At 44.1% G+C, this 22,738-nt stretch overlaps 1 protein-coding gene across 1 annotated transcript in view; it reads right to left on the bottom strand.

Moving 5' to 3' along the window:
• The window catches only part of LOC104122169 (testis development related protein), an 86,240-nt gene that overhangs the window by 61,477 nt on the left and 2,025 nt on the right, over positions 1 to 22,738 (bottom strand). Inside the window, exon 2 of the mRNA XM_009634262.2 lies at positions 20,707 to 20,787. Coding sequence (XP_009632557.2) covers positions 20,707 to 20,787 — 81 coding nt within the window. The remainder of the gene's footprint in view (positions 1 to 20,706; positions 20,788 to 22,738) is intronic.

Raw genomic sequence — 22,738 nt, 5'->3', positions numbered from 1 at the left:
CTTACCTGATTGCACCAGTCTTTTTTTTTTTTTAATTTTTTGTTTGTTTGTTTTCCTCTGTGCTTTTCCAGAGAACTGCTTTCAGCTAAATTTTATGACAGAACTTCCATTTTTTTTCATTTAAATTGGCAGGAGCATTTTTTTTTTAATTATTTTTGAGAAAATATTTTGAAAGTTCCTGCTCTTACAAGAGTAAGGCAATAATAACATGTAAAATATGGATTGCCGAATAACATCTCTAATATTTTCTTTCTTGTTATTCAGAAAGAATTCTACAATATAAGAAAAAATCAGCCTGGAGAATCCAAGAGTCAAACACAAAATCATGGGGTTTGTGATACAGATTTGATGGTGGTTTTGCATGAATTTAGGTCCTAACCCAAATCCAATGAAGTCAACACCAGGACTATCATGGTCAGCAGACCTTCTCTGCTGCCTGTGGAGCGTTGTTGCGGTGGGTGAGCACTTGCTCGCTCTCAGCACGTTTAAGTACATCCCCAGGACCCAGTAGTCAGAAGGCATCTTACCAATAAATGAAGTCAGAGAGCAACAGGGACTTGCAAAGTCAGGACTGAGCAGACAGCATGGGCTATAAATGAGGTGCAAGAGAGGAAAAAAATTAAATCAGGTTTGATGCTGAAGGACCGCCTTGTCAAATCATTCCTTCTGGTAACACTGCACAGTGCTACCAAATTCAGTGGGGTTGAATCAACGTGAGTAAAATCTGAATTTTTCCAAAGTGATAGAGCAATGCTGGAGCTATTTAGGATGGGGTGTTCTGAGATACCTTGTAGCATTCGTCCTACAAGCTGAACTGCCTCCCGCTTTATATTCTGTCAGCTATTCCTTCGAAGGGATTTTATTTTTGAACAGCCTCCCCAAAATTGCGATGTCTCATGGAGTCACGCTTCACTTTAGTGTTTCTCCTTGACAAGCTGCTACTAAAGAGCAAGTTTTCATCTGCTCATAGATTAATTACAGAGTATTCCCCTGCCCTGTCCCCTGGGGTATACCACTAAGTGTTAAAAAGCCCTTCTTAATGGGTTTTATATATAGTTATATGCTTAGTATACCACTAAGCATATAGAAAAACTTGTTAATGAGTTTAAGTTTTTTAACTTAAATCAAATCCTTTTGCTAACTTAAACCTCGAATCCTTCCTGTAGCAACCACCCATCTGTCTTTTGCCAGTAGATTTGACAATATGTTTGTTTTACAGGGGGGAGCTTGGCTCGCAGTGCTGCTCTGGGACCACCTCAGGGAAGGGTCGTTGTCATTACAGCTGTGTGGCAGCGGTGGGTGCGATGCCAGCTCTTCGCCCTGACCACACACCAAAACCTCCCAACGGTTTTGTAGGGTGTCTATGAAATGAGGACACTTTTCTGGCAGCAGGAGTGGCACGGGTGGGTGTGTGGCTGACCCCATGGTGGGGCTGCAACACCCAGGGCGCACGGGAAGGGTATGCGTGGCATTTGCAGGCTGTCCCTGCCATAACATTGCAAATAACATCTCTGACCTGGTGTTTTGATAACATGACTTTGGCACACAGAGAGACAGTAAGTCTTACTGGGGCCCGTCATCCCTATGGATGGTGCATAGGGTGTTTCTGACAAAAGGAGCAATTGTTTTTAATGCTTCCTCTCTGGGAAAACTCAAATGGAGAGAGCGATGGTGCCCCACTGCAGGACCTGAGACTTTTTACATTACCCCAGTTCATCTCTTCCTAGTTCGTGGGTCTTTTCAACAGAGAGGAATTTCATGAGACTTGTGCTTCCATGGGGGATGTTACAGAGGGAGGTATTTGAACAGTTAGAAATATTTAAAGCAGTTAAAAAACCGTGTTGGTGGCACAAGCATATGCACTTCAATCACAACTGAGCTAGATATACTAAATCTAAATGTCCAAAACTGGAATGAGGGCCCAGAGTGAAGGACAAAACCAACACCACCTCCCTTTGTACACAGAAGTACTTTAAGTGCAAATCCACCCCAGAAATCCCCTCTCATGTCCATTGCATGGAGTAGGTTTTGCTCCACGGCACTTTCATATGGATGGGATTTACGAAGCTGCTCACCACACCTCTAGCCCTGATGTAAATTCTGTTTCTATGTATTGCAAAAGGAGCAAACCAGACCACTGCAAAAAGCCCAGCCCTCGCATTCTGCCCCCAGTATTTCCTACGGTGGTAAGAACTCTGTGGGTTTCACCACACGCTCTCCGCAAGCGCATTAGCAGGCAGAAGGATTTATTACATGTGAAATCAGAGGGGGAGACCAGAGCGAGCCTCGCCCAGGAGCTTTTGCACCAAGTTTATAACCTCTGCCTTCTTTAAAGATATTTAGAGTTGTTTCGAAGTGACAGAGATTACCTTATGCCCCATAGGGTGTTCCGTGGGTGAGGCAGTTTTTTGGCATGGATGGGGGAGATGATTCATTTGTCTAAATCGCTCAACCTCGTTGTATGCTCGGCTGGTAAACGGCAGTTGCACCCAGACAGACTCCCAAAGAAGAAAATACCTCATCGCTCGTAGTAAGGAGGAAAAGTTAAATTTATTAACACTACCATTTTTGTGGCACTGAAAATAGTAAGCAGCTGGGGCTAGGAGTTTTTTTATTCTCATTTTCAAGACTGTTCTCTTCCACATCTTCCTTCATCTTTTAAGCATAGATACAAGGGGTTCACCAAGTCCTTACTTGTTCCTGCCTTGTGAAAGTTTCCTGATTCAGCAAAAATAATTAGGCATTAAAGAAAAACTTTGTAAATGCAGGAATTTGCACAGGTGGATTTGTGAACACGTGCACGTGACAGGGATGGGTCAAGGATCTTGTCTGGAAATCTGCCCTCAAATACCTTGCAGTAATGGATATTCAGATTTGGTTATTTCAAAGAGCAAGGCTACAAGGCACCAGGGATCACTTAAAATGAAACATGTACATCATTTTTATGGAAGAGCCTCAGTAGGCAACATGAAAGATGATGTACAGTGAATCAAAACTGATCCTGAGGGTACGCTGAGCTTCAGAGCCGCTTTCTTTCCCAGCGTGCCACCAGCTGCGGGATGGCCACGCTCACTCAGAGAGCTCATTTACACTGACCTGACATTTCGGTGAGGGCTTGCATGGAGACAATCACCTTCACCAGGGCAAGGGCATTGACTGGCTTTTGCAACTGTGATAAAATGATGCCAGTTTTGACAGCAAAAGTTTATGCTTAAACACTTCTGCATGTCCAACTGCAAAAGGCGGCCAATATTTTCAGAACACTGTCAAGAATAGTTTTGGTCTGGTGTTTGTCCAAGTCTTTTGAGTTGTCCTAGAGATGGTCAAAAGAAGAGCTAGATTTCAACAGGAGATTAACAGACAGAGGGAACATTTCACTAAATATTTTTATCCTTTTTGACCAGTTCTACTTGCATCTAAATTTCTGAAAGAAACACATTTTCTCCTCTCTTTTGATCTTCATACTTCTCCCACACTGGTGCTATAGGAGCAGTTCAGAGGAAACCTGCAATAACATTTTGTCTCTTGGTGATCAATAGCATATGAAATAAAAGCTCTGTTCCTAAAAATAAACTAAGGACTTTTGCTATCACATTGACCTTACTTTACCTTAGGCATGTAAGCTATTGTTTGGGTTACATGATATTGAATATTTGATTAAGAAAAATAATCAGGCTAGTGAATTGGACCATGTGCAACAAGGAGAATAACAAAAAAAAAATCACATTTAAAGTCAAATACTAGAACTGGGCATCAGATGGACGTGTGGAAAGAATGAAAACTCCAGGATGGGAAGAAAAACAGTACTGAAAAGAGCAGATATTTGCATAAAATTATTATGCTGTTACCTAAAATAGGATGTCTGGGTGCATGGTTTATGTCTGGTTTATGTGTCCATAGCACAACGGTTATGTTGCAAGTCACGGATAGCTTTCCTGCTCCCAGTCAGCATGTTAAATATGTCAGAAGTATGAGTGGTTTTGCCTGCATCCTATGTACCTGAACTTGGGCTCCTGCACCAAAGCTGGACACTACCCTCACCTTCTGGTCAATGGGGCAAAGTGGGGGCTTGTACAGAGGAGATCTACCTGAAGTGTCTTGGGAGAGGGCTTGCCCTGAGGATTTGCAGCTGAGACTGGTGAGGCCAGATGTCCAATGCTGAAGGCTTGCAGCAGGTCCAACAACCCCATATCACTGGGAAAGGGGGAGGCGAGTATAGACATGAGATGGTTGCTTCTATCCACCTATGTGTGCGATGGCAGGCTTGCCGAACTGAGCAGTCTTGTCATGCATGACTCGTTTGGGTATTCAGCTGGGTATTGCACTGGAGATAATTATGGTTGTTTACCGCTTGCAAACAATCTTTTACAGAGCACAGACAAGATCATGGCTCTGTCTCAGTTTATAATAGAAAGGAGAATTAGTGAAATTTAATAGATTACTTAATCTGAAGTTCAGTCAGTCTGTTCTCAGTGTTTAATTACATTTGCTTAGGGAGCCACGGGAAGAGCAGGGCAGGTGCTAGCAGATCTGTGGTTTAAAGTTTTTGGCCTCCTTTCCCACTCCAGGTGTTCGCCTAAAGCAATGCTCCTGCTCCCTCAGTGTCCCCGTGCCCAGCTCTCCTGCAGCGGGGACCTGCCTCCTCCCCAGACCTGCTGCTGGGGGCACCTTGTGGGGCTGGGAAGCGGTTAGGGCCAGGCGATGAGGCGATCCCTCCTGGCGATGAGCTTGGTGCCACCTCCAACCTTTGTCATCCTGAGATGGGTGCTTTGACTGCTGGGCTCCTGGGGAGGAGCAAGTGGCACTGTCTGCTCCCCTCCAGCAGTGTGCCCAGAGGCACCAGCTGTCTGTGGGTACATGCGTTGGGAAGAGGTCTCCATTGGCTGATAGGTCCCAAGTGACCAGGAGTGTCCAAGCACTGATGGAGGCTCCGATATTTTGGAGTAGCTGCCCCAGCAGGGGCTAGCATCCTGAAGACCTGCTGGGCTGCTCTGCAGTCTTCTTTCCCCTGCCCCTGTGGGGAGCCCTGGCACCCTCCTGGCATGGTACAGCTCATTTCAGTGAGGTTGAGCTTTGTGGTACCTAAAGAAAGACACCTGAAGTAGGAAGTCTTGATTTTGGCTTCAGTGTCTTTACAAATCTAAGCCAAGCTGTTTGATTTTTTTTCCTCCTAATATTATGGACCCTTGCCCAGGCAGAGTGGACAGAACAGCAAGAGATTGACTTTGCTGGAACTTCTTTTACTAAATAAAACTGAAAACAAAACATCCTTTTCCAGCACTGCCCTTGTACTGAGCAACCCTTGGTAGCACTTGGCAATGCAGCCATGCACATCGATGTCCCTGGATGCCAACCTGTGGGATGTAAAAGGTCTGGGTTGGCTCATCCCTGCTTGAACGTTAGGTGGCATCTTCCCTCTGCTGATTCTGCAGTACCGAGTGTTGGTCAGCATGTTGGCTGGTTCCAGGATAACCAACCACCCCTGAGCCTCCTGTCCGAACCAGCTTTATCCAGCATTAACTTTGTGGTGCAGCAGTGTGCGTTACACATCCACTAAAGCATCCCCACGCAGGGTGGCCTTAGCTTTGCAAGAGTGCTGTAACAGAGCATATGGTAGGTCAGTGAAAACATAATGCTTGCATTTCGTGAGTCAGCAGAGGTGCCACGGTCAGGGCTGGTGGGGAAATGGCCGGGTCCGTGGCATTTATCAGCTTCCCCTCTCCAGGCTGCCAGTTTGTTCAGTATTTCTGTGCAGGTCACATTTTCTGCACCCTTTATTTTTGTTGCTTTCCTCTGAGCTCTCTTTAACTGGTCCACATCTTCCTTGAAGGTTGGTGCCTGAGCAAGACACAGCGGTCTTGCTGGGCTTTCACCAGCACCGGGCAAGGCAGGAGGACCCCTCCACATGCCTTCCAGCCTGCCCCCCAGCTCTCGAGAACCCCGTGAGGTTGCTTCCTGCCCCCACATGAGTTTGACACTGCAGCTTGGTGCTGTGATTCACTCCATCGATCTTGCGCTGCTCCTCACCCCGTGTTCGCACAGCTCATGCTTTTGCCAAAGCATCAAGCTTTTTGTGCTTGTCCTTCTTGAATCCCACTGCTAATCTGAGAGCACTTTGCGGATTTTAGATCATTGTGAATTCTGCTCCTGTCTTTTGGTGCCTGCAGACCTTCTGAGGTTGATGTTTTATGTATACCCACTCTCACAACATGAGTCATTAGCAAAAATATCAGGCAGCCCCCGTTCACAGCAGTGTGCAGCAGCCCATTCTGTACTTTTTTTTCCAGACACTCAAAGAATACTGTTCATTCTTTGTAGGTTTTCGGACAAGATCTGTAATCTCATTACTGTGGTTCATTTAAGAGTGCTTTCCCCCAGCTTGCGTGTGAGAATGTCATTTGCCACCATCTTGCTGAAGTCATGCGTTACGAAGCTTGCTCACTTGCTTGTAATGTTGTTTAAGAAGGAAACTGGGTTGGTTGCACATGATTTATTCCCGGTAAACATGTTAGCTGCTTTTTATCCTCTTATTTTTCTGTGGGTTTGCAGATAGCTCTGATGTTATTTGTCTAGTACTGTTGAGTGTTTGTTGAGCACCGTTGAGTGGCAGGCTGATCCTAGGCTTTTCCATCTGAAAGGTATTTACCCTTTTTTCAGTCTTCGGGGACCTCCCCCATCCTTCACGAACCTCAACTATAAACAGTAATGGCTCTGAGATTCTTTCAGCCAGATCCCAAAGTACTCCAAAGTGAATTTCCTCAGGTCCACCTGATAATAGCATCGTTATTAGGTGAACGCTTGCTCTCTGGCTGCAGCACCTCTCAGGTAATGGAAGCAAATGGATTCTAATGCCAAAATATTACTTAAAATAACCATATACTGATTATACTAATTAGATAACACAACTATTAAATATCACTGTTTCTGACTTGGTATGTGCAAAGCATCTGAGGCATTGGCATAACTCCCTTTCAACATTACCTAACACAGCACAGACATTTTCAGCGAGGTTGATGGTCTGAGTGGTTCAGTTGCTTCCTTGTTCCCACTGTGCAAGCATTTTGATATTTTCCCCACTACTTTTATTGGGAGACACTGGCAAAAAAGGCAGGAAAAAAATTCTGTTGCTTGCCTTTGACTTTTCAGAAACATTAACAGGTCGCCAGCATGACCTGTCAAACTTTTGTCTTGCTCATTTGCATGGAAAGCAAATTGGGGCAGGAAATTGCGTTTAGTGTTGGTACGTGACTAGCACAGCAGGCACATCCTGGGGGCCTCTCGGAGCACCTGCAATAGGAGTAGTAGATGTTCATTCATCAAGGACTGATATCAACCCTGGCTTTAGGACACTTACGCTACTTATGCAGCTGGAGGAAGGGAGGACCACTGAGTCAGTTGGAGATATGGAGCCACATGACTTAAGATCTTGGCAGGTTTTGATTTTTTCTCAGGAGGAGAGGATCTTAAGCACCCAGGAGGCCATCATTTCTATTCAAGAAATTTTTTCTTTAAGCCGCAGGCCAGTTTTATTTCTGTTGTGTCCTTACCTATGGCAGCAGCTCATATTCTTCCATGCAAAGACCAAGGCTCTTCGGTGCAAGTGCCTGATGGTATCAGACAACTGAGGGGGCTGCAGTCAACCAGGGTAACCCACACAACCCAAAGTGCTGCCCAAATGCAGAATAGGTCTCTGCCTGGGGGAACTGGCACCCAGAGCACCCACTGCCTGCATGGGGAGGGCGGCCACCGGTCCCCCTCCCGCTGCCATCGGCAGAGCAGAAGTATGAGAAAAAGGAAATACTACTACCTGCCTGTTGCAGGTGAGGAACTGGAACGACTACTGGAGCCCCTAATCAGAATGAAATTTAAAACTTGAGCTGTGTTCTTCATATACCCTCTCTTTTTCTCACTCTCTCAGTAAAGTGGATGATTTCAGGTTCTTGGCACCACCTCAGCTCACATAGCACAAAGCACACACAGCACTTTATTTACAGTGCAGCACAGACCTGCAGATAATTCACCCTCAGCAATATTACGCAATTAGTTATAGATGCCTGTGTTGAAAAGAAATGAAAATAATTATTTACTGAGAACTTCTCAGCAGTCCCTGAGATTAAAGAATATAATAACCAGTAACATTTTATGCCAAACATTGTGTTAACAGAAAGAATACTATAGTATAGGTATTGACAAAAGAATATTTCATTTAAAGGGCTGTTATACTACAATGAGTACATGAAGTCCAGCTTTAAAGGATCCATGAAAATCAAGGCAGAGCACAACTCACTTTTAAATCAAAACCCAGGGATGACAGTGAAGTTCATGAGTGACACGAGATGGCCCAGGGTGGGAAGGTGTTCAGTGTTGACACGTGCAAGATCATTTGCTGTGCTGCTTCACACTCCTTTCAACGTGCATCGCACACTGCCAGGGTGCAGGGTATCTCTAAGTAACGTTATTTCCATCTGAAAAGGACTACGGATGACACCAAGCTGAGTGGTGCAGTTGATATGCTAGATGGAAGAGGGACCTTGACAGGCTTGAAGAGTGGGACCAAGAAGTTCAGCATGGTGAAGTGCAAGGTCCTGCACCTGGGTCAGGGCACTCCTCAGCAACAGCACAGACTGGGGGATGAATGGATTAGAGCAGCCCTGTAGAGAAGGACTTGGGGATACTGGTGGATGAAAAATCAGACATGAGACGGCAACGTGCAAAAGCCAACCATACCCTGGGCTACATCAAAAGCAGCGTGGCCAGCAGGCTGAGGGAGGTGATTCTGCCCTTCTACTCTGCTCTGGTGAGACCTCACCTGGAGTACTGCATCCAGCTCTGGGGCCCTCAGCGCAAAGAAGGACATGGAACTGTTAGAGCAGGTCCAGAGGAGGGCCACAAAAATGATCAGAGGGCTGGAGCACCTCTCTTATGAGGACAGGCTGAGAGAGGTTGGGCTTATTCAGCCTGGAGAAGAGAAGGCTGCGGGGAGACCTGATTGCAGCCTCTCAATACTTAAAGGGGGCTTATAAGAAAAATGGAGAGAAACTTCTTATCAAGGACAAGTGGGCACAGTTTTAAACTGAAAGAGGAGAGACAGGGGCAACAAGCCACAGTTTTAAACTGAAAGATAGATTTAGATTGGACATAAGGAAGAATTTTTTTATGATGAGGGTGGTGAGACACTGGAACAGGATGCCTTATCATTGGCAGTGTTCAAGGTCAGGTTGGACGGGGCTTTGAGCAACCTGATCTAGTGGAAGGTGTCCCTGCCTGTGGTAGGGTATTGGACTGGATGGTCTCTGAAGATCCCTTCCCATCCAAACCATTCTGTGATTCTGCGATGCTGTCCACAACTGTGGCTTTGTTGCTTGGGAAAACCAAGTGTCAACCAAGTGTTGTTTGCTGTAATAGCAAGTTCAGTTTGGCCTTTGGTGGTGGGAGATTTGACACTTAAGTGGATTGGGTTTGGCTTGGATTCATCCTAGCTGGCTATGGGAGCCTAAGTGAGATGCCTAAGTTAGAAGCACAGACATAGTAGGCTCCCTGCATAATTAGTGGAAAGAAATAGATGCCTCTGGAGGGTGGACTGGCTCACCCAAGAACTGAGAAGCATTTATTTGTCCCCAGTGACTGTGAGAAGAACCTAAAGTCATTGCATTCCTAGTTTAAATACCTCAGATACTTTATGCTATGTCAGTCAAACCTGGGTCTTTATACACAAGTTACTCAGATAGCAAAATAATGATGAAAATAAGATTCAAGACAGTATTTGAAGCATATTTTAACATAGAGTTACAGTTTTGAGCTGCACTGTCCTCTTTTTGGTTTTTGCTTGCAAATTATATTTCTCACCCAGAAATTATTAATTTTCTGCTGTTCCCTCTTAGCTTACATAAAAGTTTGGGCAACTTATTAAATTGTATTTGTATACCAATTGAAATTAATCAATTAAGTGGCCTCTGTGGGACTGCTGTAGCACATGGGCACCTCCTCCTTGGACCATGCTGCATACCCTGGGGCCAGCAGAAGGGTCTGGCGGCCACTGGGCTTTACCCTGGCCCTCAGTCCACCTCTGGCCTCCAGCCTGCAGGCCATAGCCGTGCCTCTGCTTCAGGGTAGGGGGGAGGCGAGGCAGCTCGTGTGACATCATTGCTGATGAGGGTCGTTTCACTTGAAGGGCCACCAAGAGAGATGGTACTGGAAGGGAGGAGAGCGACCAGGCTGGGGGTGACTGTTCCCTCGGTGGGGAGATGGAGGGCAGTAGCTGTCCAGGTTGCGAATGTGCTTCATGGTGGATCTTTCAGTGCTGTTGCAGTTTTCTGGGTGCCTGGAAGCCATTCCTTCTGCAGAGGACATCCTGCTGCTTTCGGGGAGGAGGGAAGACACGTGCCAACCACGTCTAGTGGCGCCTGTAGTAGCTCAATGACAGTGCACATGTGGTGGCAAGGGCTTCAGCTCCCAAGGAAATACGGAATGTCCTTTGTGGCCTTTTACTGCCCGTGCGGATGCTTGGACCTCTGCATCTTCATTGTAGCCTTCCTTAATGCTAGCCAGCCCTGCTACCGTGATACGCACCGCTGCCTTCGCCTCTGCCATGCAAGCATTGCTCTTACTCAGTGCTGCTTCAGCCCTCTGAGGTTTCCAGGTGCCTCCGTACAGGAGGTGAGCTGCAGTGGGGCTGCCCGGGCTGGTCGGTGCCCAGGCTCCGCTTTCTTGGATCCAGAGACAACATCCTGCTGTCCGAAAGCTGCCCAGAGCCTGGCAGTCCTGCCTCTGAATTCGCTGGCTGATTATCTCAGTGCCTGTCTTCAATGGGAAATTGCTATTATTGGAATAGGATGTTTTTGTAGAGATAGGGGTTTGTCTCCACTACCTTGAGCTTCCTAAAAGTGAGGTGTGCAGCCCGCAGCCAGTAAGGAGGGAGGCACGTCTTCAGAGGGGGAGTTGGCCCATCTCTTCTAGACACCTCCTGAAGGGGATGAATTGCTCTCTGGAGGTGCTCATTTTTTTGCACTGACTATGGAGAGAACCTATGGAAATAGCTCAGGCTGAATATTTAATACACAGTGGCTAAGGTTTACTGAGATAAAGGTGTAGTATCATAGTCCAGTGTCGATATTCTCAAGCAAACTCTGGGCTTTTTAATCCTCAAGGTTCTAATATTATGTGGGAGAGCAATTATAAAGTGGAACTCAGACTGCATGGTTTAAAAAAAAAACCAAACAAAAAGCCTGTTAGTGACCTAGTGCAAACTGGCTGCTTTACATTTATCCTCCTGTCACTTTGGCGCAAACTTGTATTGAGGCAGTTGCGTAGTTAAACCACAGCTTAAACTATCCAGAGCTTGAGTGAGCCCCCAGCTTTGCTAGATGGTTGCAGGAGCATTAGCTCATTAAAGCCACCCTGGGCTCAGCATGATCCTGGGCTCACCGCAGGGCTGGGAGCTGAGATTCACAGCTCCTCTCACCCAGTGGGAGGGATGCTTATTCTGCTTCTCTTGTTCGCCACTAAGTGATGCTCTCCTCCCATTGCACGCCACTCTGGAAGATGGGGGTCAAGCAAGGCCTCGGGGCCTTTCTGCTTGGCCAGGAAAAGTCAGGGAGATGCAGGGACATGCATAGAGGAGCAGAATTGTTATTGAAAAATTGTCAATAATGAGGAAAGTGGCAAAAAAACATTGCAGGTATCCTTTCATGGCAACCCCCCCCCACTGTTTCTTTAGTTTCTCCTCTAGATACCACGCTATCAAATTAACAGTCGAACTCAGTTGGGAATGAAACGTTACAAATAAGCCCTTAGGTGAGCTCCGGGGCTAATGAGCGGGATGTAACTGGCAAGTGAGCGAAAAGGGGACTCCGAGTTACCTGATGGAAGGGCTCTTGCCAGAGCTGTGCTGCAGATGAAAGCTAAGACCCAGTGGGAGCTGCTTGCACGTTACTCAGGGAAAAGCCAGGGATTTGCACAAACCATTGATGCTGCGATGCCATCCCTCCTCATGCCTCTCCCTCGGTACTCACCACCTCCTGCAGCCTGAGGGCCAGAGGCTGCTCTCGCTCTTACGTGCACAGACAGACAGACACCCCCCGAGGGTTGGTCACAGCCCCACATGCTTCAGAGACGGAAAGCAGCTCTGAGAGCAGGAGGTAGCAACTGGGAGAGAGATGTGGAGCCTCACCGAAGGCTCAGCGATCCTCTGCCTGGAGCAGCAGCCAAGGGGCTCCTCTGCCACCAGAGAGTCACGGTGAAGCAAAGGTGTCGGTGCCATTCCTCCACCTTTCCTCTCCTCACCTACAACAAGGATCTACCACAGCACAGCTGAAAAGCACCTGGGGGAGCAGAGCACAGTCCTATGTGCTTTCTTTTCCCTTAGGGCAAAGCTTGCTTTTTAAAAAGAAATATGTCTGAGCTGTGACAGGGAAGGCATGTGGTGTTTGAGTTATTCCCAGGCAGTGATGAGACTGTTCAAGCTTTCATGCGTTTTGGCTTTACGTGCCACCATCCTTGTTGGGCTGAGAGTTTCAGGTTCCTGTAATTCATTACTGAAGAACACAAAGTGAAGGACAAATGAATTTGTTATTAGTTTTTTTTTTTAAAGATTAAAACACTTTACCAGCAGCAGGGTCACTCTGCCTTGGTATTTCTTCCTTACTCTGGTTTAAATAACAGCAACGAGATACAGCCCCTTCCCCCAGTTGGGAAAATTACAGAAAAAATAAAGAAACCCCAAACATTAAGTGCTTTCACATGTGAGGGAACCACCCACATTCCTTCAGCTCATCTTAAGCACCTCCAGGCAGCTGCCAGGTGGTGGGGTGGAGGTGGTTTTCTTAGGATCTGTCTCTGCTGTTTGCAGAAGCAGCTGAGGGCACTGGCAGGTTGGTCAACCTTTCCATCACTGGTGTCAGCCCAGCTGAATCTCACCCCTTGTTTCTGAATGGACACACATGGAAGCACCCATTGAGAGGTGACTCGAGCCCTCGCTCTGCTTGGCATCAGACACCCCCTTTGACCACCTCAGCTCCAATGTCTCCCTTGCAGGATGATTGTTGTCAGTGGGGTGCTCACTCACAGCTCCTAAAAGCTTTTGAAAAAGTGTGGATTATTGGTTTTAAAATACTTAAACAAAGGCCACTTGCAAAAATGCTGCTAAGGAGGTGAAGAAACATCTCTTTCTGGGCCCTTTTGGGCTGTTTTCATGCTTACAAATTACAGAGGTGGGGGCACGCTGATTAAAAATCAGTGACACACTGTAGCTCGTGATTGCACACTTAGAAACTGAAGTGCATATTGCCCCAGGAACCATATTAATCTACTGTTTGATTAAACTATCTTTCAGCTACCTTATTAAATTGCAATAGTTGTAGAAGAGTAACAAGAAAGTCATATGAAAGACAAGACTGATTTAGGAGGTTATTTTGTGTTGTCATTGACTACTCATAGCTAAGAGGGGAAAAGGCATTTTATCCAAGGTAGGAAAAGATGTGACAAGCATTAATGTATTTTTTTTTTTTTTGTTTTATAACTAATATATTCATAGGAAAGTGCCACTGCACTGCACAGGTAAAACCATTTCTCAGTTAAATCCCTGTAGCCACATTCAACTGAAGCCAGGGAGGAAAGATTTTTTCACTGAGAGAGTTGTCAAGCATTGGAACGGGCTGCCCAGGGAAGTGGTCAAGTCCCCATCCCTGGAGGCATTTAAAAGACGTGTCAATGTGGTGCTTAGGGACATGGTTTAGTGGTGGGATGGCAGTGTTAGGTTAATGGTGGGACTTGAGTTAAAGGTCTTCTAACCTAAACAATTCTATGACTCTATGAGGTGAATTACCACTAATGCACAGCTCTGCCACTGATAAACCCACTGAACAACTTGCGATTGAAAAGGCAATGCAGACATAGAACATTTTAAGAAGGAAACTCCCATGCCGCGTCAGTGCCCCTGTTTTATTGGTGGTACAAATTAACATTACAGCAGCACCCAAAACCTCAGCTGAGGCCAGTCTGCCATGCATTTGGCACTAGTAAAAATGCATGGTCTAAAATGAAGGGCTTCTCAAGCAAGGCACCGGTGGCATGAGGGTTACGCTGCCAGAACAACCCCCAAGCCATGCGGTACCTCCATCGAGGGCTGTGGCGGATACTTTATAAGCTAGATAGCAGTGCCATGCGACATGAAACCTCAGGGTAGCTGAAGGACAAAGAGAAACCACTCAAGTGATCTGATTCTTCAGCCTGTGGCACATCTGCTGTATAAAAAGAAATGCACATAATTTAAGGGTAGAAAAATTAATTTTCTTGTTTGTGTTCTGTTCTTAGTTTGATCTACAAATTAAAGGCTCAGCGTCATGATGACATTACTGCTGCCTAGTAAGTGACAGAGCGTCCACTGATTGGTAACTACTCAAGTTTGCCTACTTGGTCTATGGCATATTTGGAGATGCACAATCTGCAACTCTATAATCTACAGTTTTAGAGACAAATAACACTCTAGAGTGGCAATTATGGTGCAGAAACATGATTTCCAGAAGATGCATGAAAAGTTGTGAGAGACATTGCCTTCATTTTATACTTCCCTTATTCGTAAATGAGTGTTACCTTGAGTAATTGTCCTAGGCTGTCTGTCCTGATGGAAGAAGACAGAAATTCGGCTTTAGACAGCTGATTATATATATCTGAAAGAGTTTTTCATAAAATATTCAAGTGAATTGAATCGACTTTATTTAGCACAAGAGATCAAGCTTGAACACCCTCTGATATTCACTAGCAATGGCATTTGTCTCCAACATCTACATCTATTTGAAGAGAATACCAACCGTGTTTGATTTTCTGATTATTTAATACTTTCATTTCACTTGCCTTTAGGAGGTGGACTCAGGCATACAAACCAAACAGCTACAAAATCTCTCAGGATTCCTTCTCAAAGAATAAAATAATTAACTTGATGTATCAAGACATAATTCAAACTAGAGAAGTTACTGCTGTTAGAAGTGGATTAGTTTAATTAAAATTATTTGGCATCAGGAGATATTAGCCTGTATTTGGCTGATATTAGAGGTAAAACCAATCCAATAAATTTTATGAAATGGCTTTTAAAGTGCATTTGTAAAGAAGGTCTAATATTTACTAGCTTAAACAGTACTTCTGTTTAAAAATTTTTACAAGCAAGGAAAGGTAAAAAGTAATTCCTGGAGCGTAATTCTTCAAACATAACAATTCAAGTGCCAAATGAAATCCATTGCTGGTGTTTCTTAAAAGCTTTGCAAAACTAAGTAAAGCAGCATTAACCTCCCCAAGCTCACCAGGCTCCCGACTTTCATCAGCATTCAATTGTTGAGGAATTGCCAACGTTTTTGAAGTAAAAGCCGTATAAACAAAAGTACAAATATGTTTAAAATGTAAATGCTTTTTGGGGGAGATCAAGGAAGAGATTAAATACCTCAGTCTGGCAAAGGATATAAGGATGTTCCTTAACCCCCCCTTTGACTTCATTAGGACATAAACATATGCTTGAAGTTTGGCATGCTCAGAGCTTTGAAGACTAAATTCGCAGGCAGGTTCGGGAATTGCAGCAAGGAGCAGTATCCTGCCCAGATTTTGGGAGCCCAGCCACATAGTGATCCTGCCTGTGAATTTAGTCACGAGGTGCTTAGGGACATGGTTTAGTGGTCGGATGGCAGGCTTAGGTAGGGTCCAAGCACATAGAATCATAAAATCATAGAATCACTTTGGTTGGAAAAGACCTTTAAGATACATGGCACACTGAGTGCAGGGAGGGGGGCAAACTTAGCTAATGGTCAATTAGGAGGAAAAAGTCTTTAGCTTCTCCTAATTGTGAATTTAGGCCCCTTGCTGCAGTGGGTCCAGAGCTGGTACAGGTTCATAGGCCTGGCCTCCTTTAGGAGTCAGGACCCCATGGGACCATGCCGGTCCTTCAGAAGAGCATGCAAAGGGAAGGTAGAGCACCACGGGCTCCATTGTGAGAGTTGCTGTGCAGGTGCCTTTCATAGAATCTTAGAATCATAGAATTCTTTAGGTTGGAAAAGACCTTTAAGATCATCAAGTCCAACTGTTAACCTAACCCTGCCATCCCACCACTAAACCATGTCCCTAAGCACCTCGTCTACCCATCTTTTAAATACCTTCAGGTATGGGGACTCAACTACTTTTCTGGACAGCCTGTTCCAATGCTTGACAACCCTTTCATTGAAAAAATTTTTCCTTCCTCTGCCAAAGAGTGTTTGCCCCATCAGTAGGACAAAAGGGGGTAGCGGGTATTGGCTTCCAGTCATATTCTGGGCAGTCCCCAGTCCACCTCTGTGCTTCCAGCCACAAGGAGGATGAGAAGGTGGGCATGTTGTTGCACACCCCCACAAGGTTTTGATGTCTTTGTGCTCAACATGCCCCAGCCTCACCCACCTGAGGGGAAACATGAAAGCAGATCTTCCAGGGAGCCAATGTCTTTGTGCTCAACATGCCCCAGCCTCACCCGAGGGGAAACATGAAAGCAGATCTTCCAGCAGTGAAAGGGATGGGCATGTGGCCGTCTGTCCTGCCCAGCATGAGGTGGCAGCTGTACTTTAGAAAATTGAAATTTTGGATTTAGATTTTTACAGGAGTAGGTAGGTTAGCTACAGATGCCTACATCTTCTGCTGGATGCAGTCCCAACTTTTCACCCAAAGGTGATTTTCAGCCCAGGCCCAAATCATCATCAGCAAGTTTAAATGTATCTGTTTTGTAATTAATTTTAATTCCACCTTCCTGGTGTTTCACTGTATGTTCCTGAGGCTCCTAAGGCCTGTACCTTTACTGAGTCTCTCCATACTCAATTTGCCTATTGCCTGTGGTACCAGATAAAACTTTCAAAACTATTCAAAGCAATTCTCATGGAAAAAAAAAACGTATTCCTCGGGAGCATCATTTCCATAATACAGTAAAATGGGAGCATCTCAGTGGTCAAGTTATCATTTCTTTTATTCTAGTACATCTTCTTAAAATAGTATTGTTATTACACTTAGCTTTTATGTAACAGAAGAGTTCATATTAGCATAGTAATGGCTCTGAAAGCAGCTAATGATCTCACCTTCATGTTGTGTGGGGGCAGGAAATCAGTTAACGAAAATGCAGCTGCCCCAAATCATACACATTGGTTAAAAAGCCGTAAATATGGCATGTTGAGGGTGGTGGTGGGGGTCACACTGTCTATCTTCAATCGATGTGATGAAATGCTTCCCAGAGATATCATTCTTACTTTTGTCAAAAAGACCAAGTATTTTGTTTCATTTCTTGTAGGTGAAGGCAGAAGATGGAATATTCCATTGTATGATTTTTTATTTTAAATATAAACGGAAGGCTAGACAAGATGGAGGTAATTTGTGACCCTGTAAGTTGTAAAAAATGACCTTGTAAACACTGATTTTGTTGTCTTCTTCAATTTAACAATAGTTATGGGGGGAGGAGAGACATTTCTTGGAGGGGATGAGAAAGGGAAACAGGGGCAAGAACAATATAAAATAAAAAAAAGGCAAAAGTTTCAATTTTACTCAATTTGTGGTTTGTAACGTCGCCATGAGCAATCTGAAGACTTCAAAATATTCAGCTGTGTAGGATGCCCCTTAGTGGCTGAATATAAACACTGTTGACAGAAGAAATAATTTTGAACACAGAAAAAACATGAAAGATGATAGAATTTGTATTTAGTAACTGAGAACAAAGGATTTTAAATGCAACATACGCATGGAAGAGCCTACAAAGCCATGTTTACATAAAACATCAGAAGCAGTTGGAAAAATGCAAACCAATAGTAAGAGAACATTCCTGAATAAGCCACTGCATCCAGTGAGAAGAACAAGAAAACAAGGGAAAATGAGGGGAAAAAAGCTCAATCTCTATTGTTATTTTAATTGGAATGTATATTATGGGATGAGCGGGCTTTGCAGAGGAATACGATCAGGTATTGAACTCTGCAGTGAAACCCAACCCAGTATTTTTACTGATACTTTCTTGAGTAGAGAGTTTCTGTATGGAATTACGAAGTCATCTGGTCTGGTGCCATGGTTCCTTCCCAACACCATATGGATGGTGTAGCCTGAGGCCCTCTCTGCCATTGCAGAAGGCTACCAGCTTGTGTTACAATACACAAACATTTCTACACAGAAGGCATCAAGAAATGTTTACTATTCGATAGGAAAGGTTAGAGTGCATGAATTCTGTAATACACACAAATGCATATATCTAGTTAGATACAACAGCACAAAAAGTTCACGAGATGGTTTTTATTTGGTCTAACTCTTCTCATGAGGAATATATTGCTTCTAACTTTTCCTTTGCAAAACCAGTCTTCGCACAGGATTAAATTTGCAAAAACTGCAACAAGGTGAGACTAATGAAGCACAGCACCCCCATCGATCTGTTTAGACCTACTCTGATTTTAACTGTATTTTATACCTTTAGATCTCTCTTCATGTGTACACTGGATAACAAAAGCAGTCCATTGCATTTATAGAATCATAGAATCATAGAAACGTTTAGGTTGGAAAAGACCTTTAAGATCATCAAGTCCAACAGTTCCTCTTATTTGGAAATCTGATGCCTCTGCTAGTCATTACCCTTTTTTTCTTTCTTGAAGAAGTCTGTGATTCTTCCATCTTTTTAACTCTGCATGTAGAAATCACGTTGCAAAGCTGCCAAGTGTCTCATTACCTCCACGACAGTAGCTGAGGCAGAAGAGCCACTCATCAGCACTACGGACACAAGCCTTTACTTCTTGGGTCACATCCCAGTGCAGCTTAACGGGTCAAGGGAAGTCTCCTCTTTTGAGTTAGCTGGTGTGTGCTGTAGCTGGAGATACCGATCCCAAACATGCCCAGCAGCAACGCCGCCCGTTGCAGCAGTGTGTCTGATGAGTTGATAACGATTTTTCCTGCAGCTTGAGTCTATGGGAGAAACAGGGCAAGTTACATGCTGATTCGGCCGAGTCCAACACAAAAGCGGGTCTTTGGAACCTACAAAGCACTTCTTCTCCGTGTCATTTAATATAGTATGACTCTGCTTTTTGCTGAATAGTATTAGGCACAAACTCCTGCACGTTTTGGGAGGCCCCCCTTTTTAACACTTTGTAAAAGAAAGGACACATTTCTGATACGATTTTTCTTTCATTTGTAACTCATTGATTTCAGTGACCTTAATGGGCTTCCCTCTGGCTACTTGGCTGAGAGGGAGAGCTGAATCGAGCAAGCGTGGAGGCTTAGGCATAAAGGAGAAAGGACATTCTTGTTCGCTGAAGTACAAAGTTCTCTTCCTTCCCACAGATTAGCTACTAACACAGTGATGCTCCCTTGAATGTTAGTTATTAATTTGGGAAAGCAAGGCGAAAAGGGATCAGTAACATCTTTTATTAGCCCCACGGGTAGGACTAGATCAAGCGGACAAGTTTTAACACAGCCTCTATCAAGTCCAACAAAGAAGCAGGAAATGCCAATCAAAATAAAGATTAAAAAAAATTATTTATCAATTATCTGAATAACAATCAGAAAAGAAATTAAGTTCCTGTTGCTTTCCTAGTATGTATGATACACTGACCAAGAAGCAGAAACACAGTTGCATGGACTGCTATACTATGCATATTGGTGCTGTGAGTTAAAACATACCACGTGTCTTTCTAGTTGCAGCATTTCTCATATGAATGATGGCTAGGACTCAAATAGTGGTTTTTTTTAGTTGGAAAAAGCTGAACAGAAAGCATGGCACCACTGACAGGACTGACAAATTCCAAGGAGTTTGATTTTTACTTCCAGATTCTGTTTTTTATGTGAGCTTAAATAATTGGAGCCGAGTGCTCTGACCTTGATACATGTGGCTGGCAGTGTGGCTACTTCAGCAGCAGAATAAATAAAGACAAAAGAAATTCCAAATAAAATTACTAGGTAAGGTGATATCAAATGCTATGTGTGGAGGCGTGAAAGAAATTCACTGCTAGGACTGAAACACAGTGTCCTCAGCTCAGCCTCTCCACTGCTCAACTACCACCTCTCAGCTACTACAGGCTATGAATTTGGATGCAGATCCCATTGCTAAGAGTTGTGAGACTTTCCAAGAAAAGGATATATACTCTGTACATATCAAAATACGGAGTACAGTAAAAAAGATGCTCTACTTTGGTATATATATATATTTGGGCTTTCTTATTCTCAATTATGGAGCTCATTTAAAACATTTTCTATGCATACTTTTATTTTTTTCTTCATGTAATGATCGATACTCTGGTCCCCCAATGGTCCCAGAGGTCAATACTGATTGAGGTTTCTTTATCAGAACCATAGAAGCTGGTTGAAATGTTTCACTGACAGCTCATTTGAGTTAGGAACCCAGGATCCTTCTTCCCATTAACATTTCCTACTGCCCCAAACACAGAAAGCCATTGCAAGAGAAAATGATGGCGAAGTAGTTTCTGTGGAAGCACTGCAGAAATATAAACTCCTTCCAAGTATTCCGCATTCCAGCATGATACCAGTTATCAAGAATTATCATAATTCATTTACTTTTCAGCAGAGGCTTAATTAAGACTTCTTTGAGTTGTTATGCAAGTTAACCCACCAGAAGCCAGTGTTCCCTTGGGTTGGCCATGCAATAATTTGAAATAAAATCAGTGTGAGTAAGAGAAATATTGGTATTTCAAAGATCTAATTAAAAGCAGAAAAGAAGAATTTTCATACCTGCAACAATCTTATATACCCAGGTGTCATTCTCCGAAGAGGGATAACCATGATTTCTGAATCTTCGTAGAACTTCAGCCCCTACAGTATTAGAACACACAAAACATTACAAAATTCCAGGGATTTTTTTACAAGTTGACCCCCCAAGGAAACAGAAGATGTATTCTACTATGGTTTTCCAAGAAGCACGGTATGCAAACATTCTTTCCTCACCTGATGCTCTTTTCCCTCGAGCCCTAGAGGTGCTTAGGGTCCTAGGGGTATATAAAGCCCAGCTCGGTTGCATAAGCTGTCACATGGGATCTGTCTGCACTGCTGGGGTGTTGGCAGAGCCGAGACTGTCCCGCCTGGGGCCAGGTATGTCTTGCAATATTGGAAAACTATCTGGGAATGCCTGAAGCTCATTAAGAGAGCAACGCGACAGCTGACCTCCTTAAGAACAAAAAGGCCTAAGCCTGCTTTATAGATAGCACTGGACATACAAAGAAGGAGGTCATTATAGCATTTCGTATCATAGAGTGAGAATGCAAATAGGATTGGATGGCTTTTATGTAACTTAGAGCATATATTTATACCCACAGGACGACCGGATGGGGTAGGAAGCTTAATGCAGCCATGACCTGAGTTGAAAGGATGTGCTAATATAATAGGGTTATTTGGAGGCACATTTAAAAATAAATTCTTTCTTTTCTGACAGCGTTCTTTTTTACTCAGCTTTTTCTACTGCTAAATCTTTACCACTAAGACATACTTAATCTAATACTTATTATTACTGTTATTACTATTTTCTGTTAACAGTGATTTCTTTTCACTGTACCAAGCTTGGATTCAGTTCTGCTCCTGGGATCATATAGTTCACAATGTGAGAAATTGTGGTACAATCTGATCTACAAAATTAATTTCTCTATTCTTTAGGAGTGTCTGTGGATAGACTGTGCTGAGAAAGCTCCTTTCCCCCATTATCAATACACGCAACCTTGAATATGGATAGCAAGGCAGAATGTGGCTCTAGCTGCAGTCACACTTCTAAACATGGGGGGTAAAAATCTCCAGGTGGTGTAAATCAGTGCAGCACCAGTGTGCACAGTGAGCCCATGTTGGGTTTCACCACAAGCGCTCCCCAGAGTGTAAAAGAGCAGAAACATGAATTGTTTCGATTCGGAGAAATATCCTACATTAGGTTATTCCACAACGATACCACTTATCAAGAATTCTCATAACTCATTTACTTTTCAGCAGATGTTTAATTAATGTTATAGAAAGGAACGATGCTGTTTTCTTCTGAAGCTCTTCTTACATAGCACGCAGCGGGCAGGTCTCATTTTCCTCTCGCCACACCGCGTTTATACCACGTGAGCCCCACCGGCACCTCTGGCGCTACGTCTCATTCACAAAAAAGGTAACTTAAGTTGAACTAGTCCTATAGCATCGATCTAAATGCTAAAAGCAAAAGCAAGAGGCTGGGAACCTGCCAATCTGTTGGGTTTTTTTAAATATGCAACTTGCACAGTGACCCCATGCTAAACCTTAAGTGCTGTGTATCTTGGCTATAGGAAACATTGCATTAACGGGAAACAATCAACATAAAACCGGGAGCTGACTGAAGTTAATGGAAAGCCTACCAGTAAATACAAGTCATAGTGCCTGCCCAAACGCATTTGGGATGAAAACCTATACTATAAAAAGGCAAAGGCTTTTTCCTTGTTCTTGTTTCTCACCGCATGCCCCATGCTAACTCTCCTGCACAAACAGGAGCGCACCTGGGCTTGCTGCCCAGAGCCGGGCAAAGCTAACGCTGCAGAGTCCGTGTTCTTCTGCGCATACACAGAACGCTGAGTTTTTCCTTAAATTTCCAGCCTTGCCTGCACTCAAAGAAAAACCTGCTTACTGCAGTATCAGAGTTTCAGGAGCTGCAAAAAAAAAATGCGGTACTAACAATTTCTGTCATTTTGTGTGTAATTCTTTCCATTCGGAGAACGGCAGTGAGATTCCTGTGGCACGGTATTCAGAAAGGGAGAGTTTTCCAACCAAG

Source organism: Egretta garzetta, unplaced genomic scaffold (genome assembly GCF_000687185.1).
Source record: "Egretta garzetta isolate BGI_Z169 unplaced genomic scaffold, ASM68718v1 scaffold62, whole genome shotgun sequence".
NCBI lineage: Eukaryota > Metazoa > Chordata > Aves > Pelecaniformes > Ardeidae > Egretta > Egretta garzetta.
The sequence above is the reverse complement of the archived record's forward strand: the minus strand, read 5'-3'. Positions and strand labels throughout refer to the sequence as shown.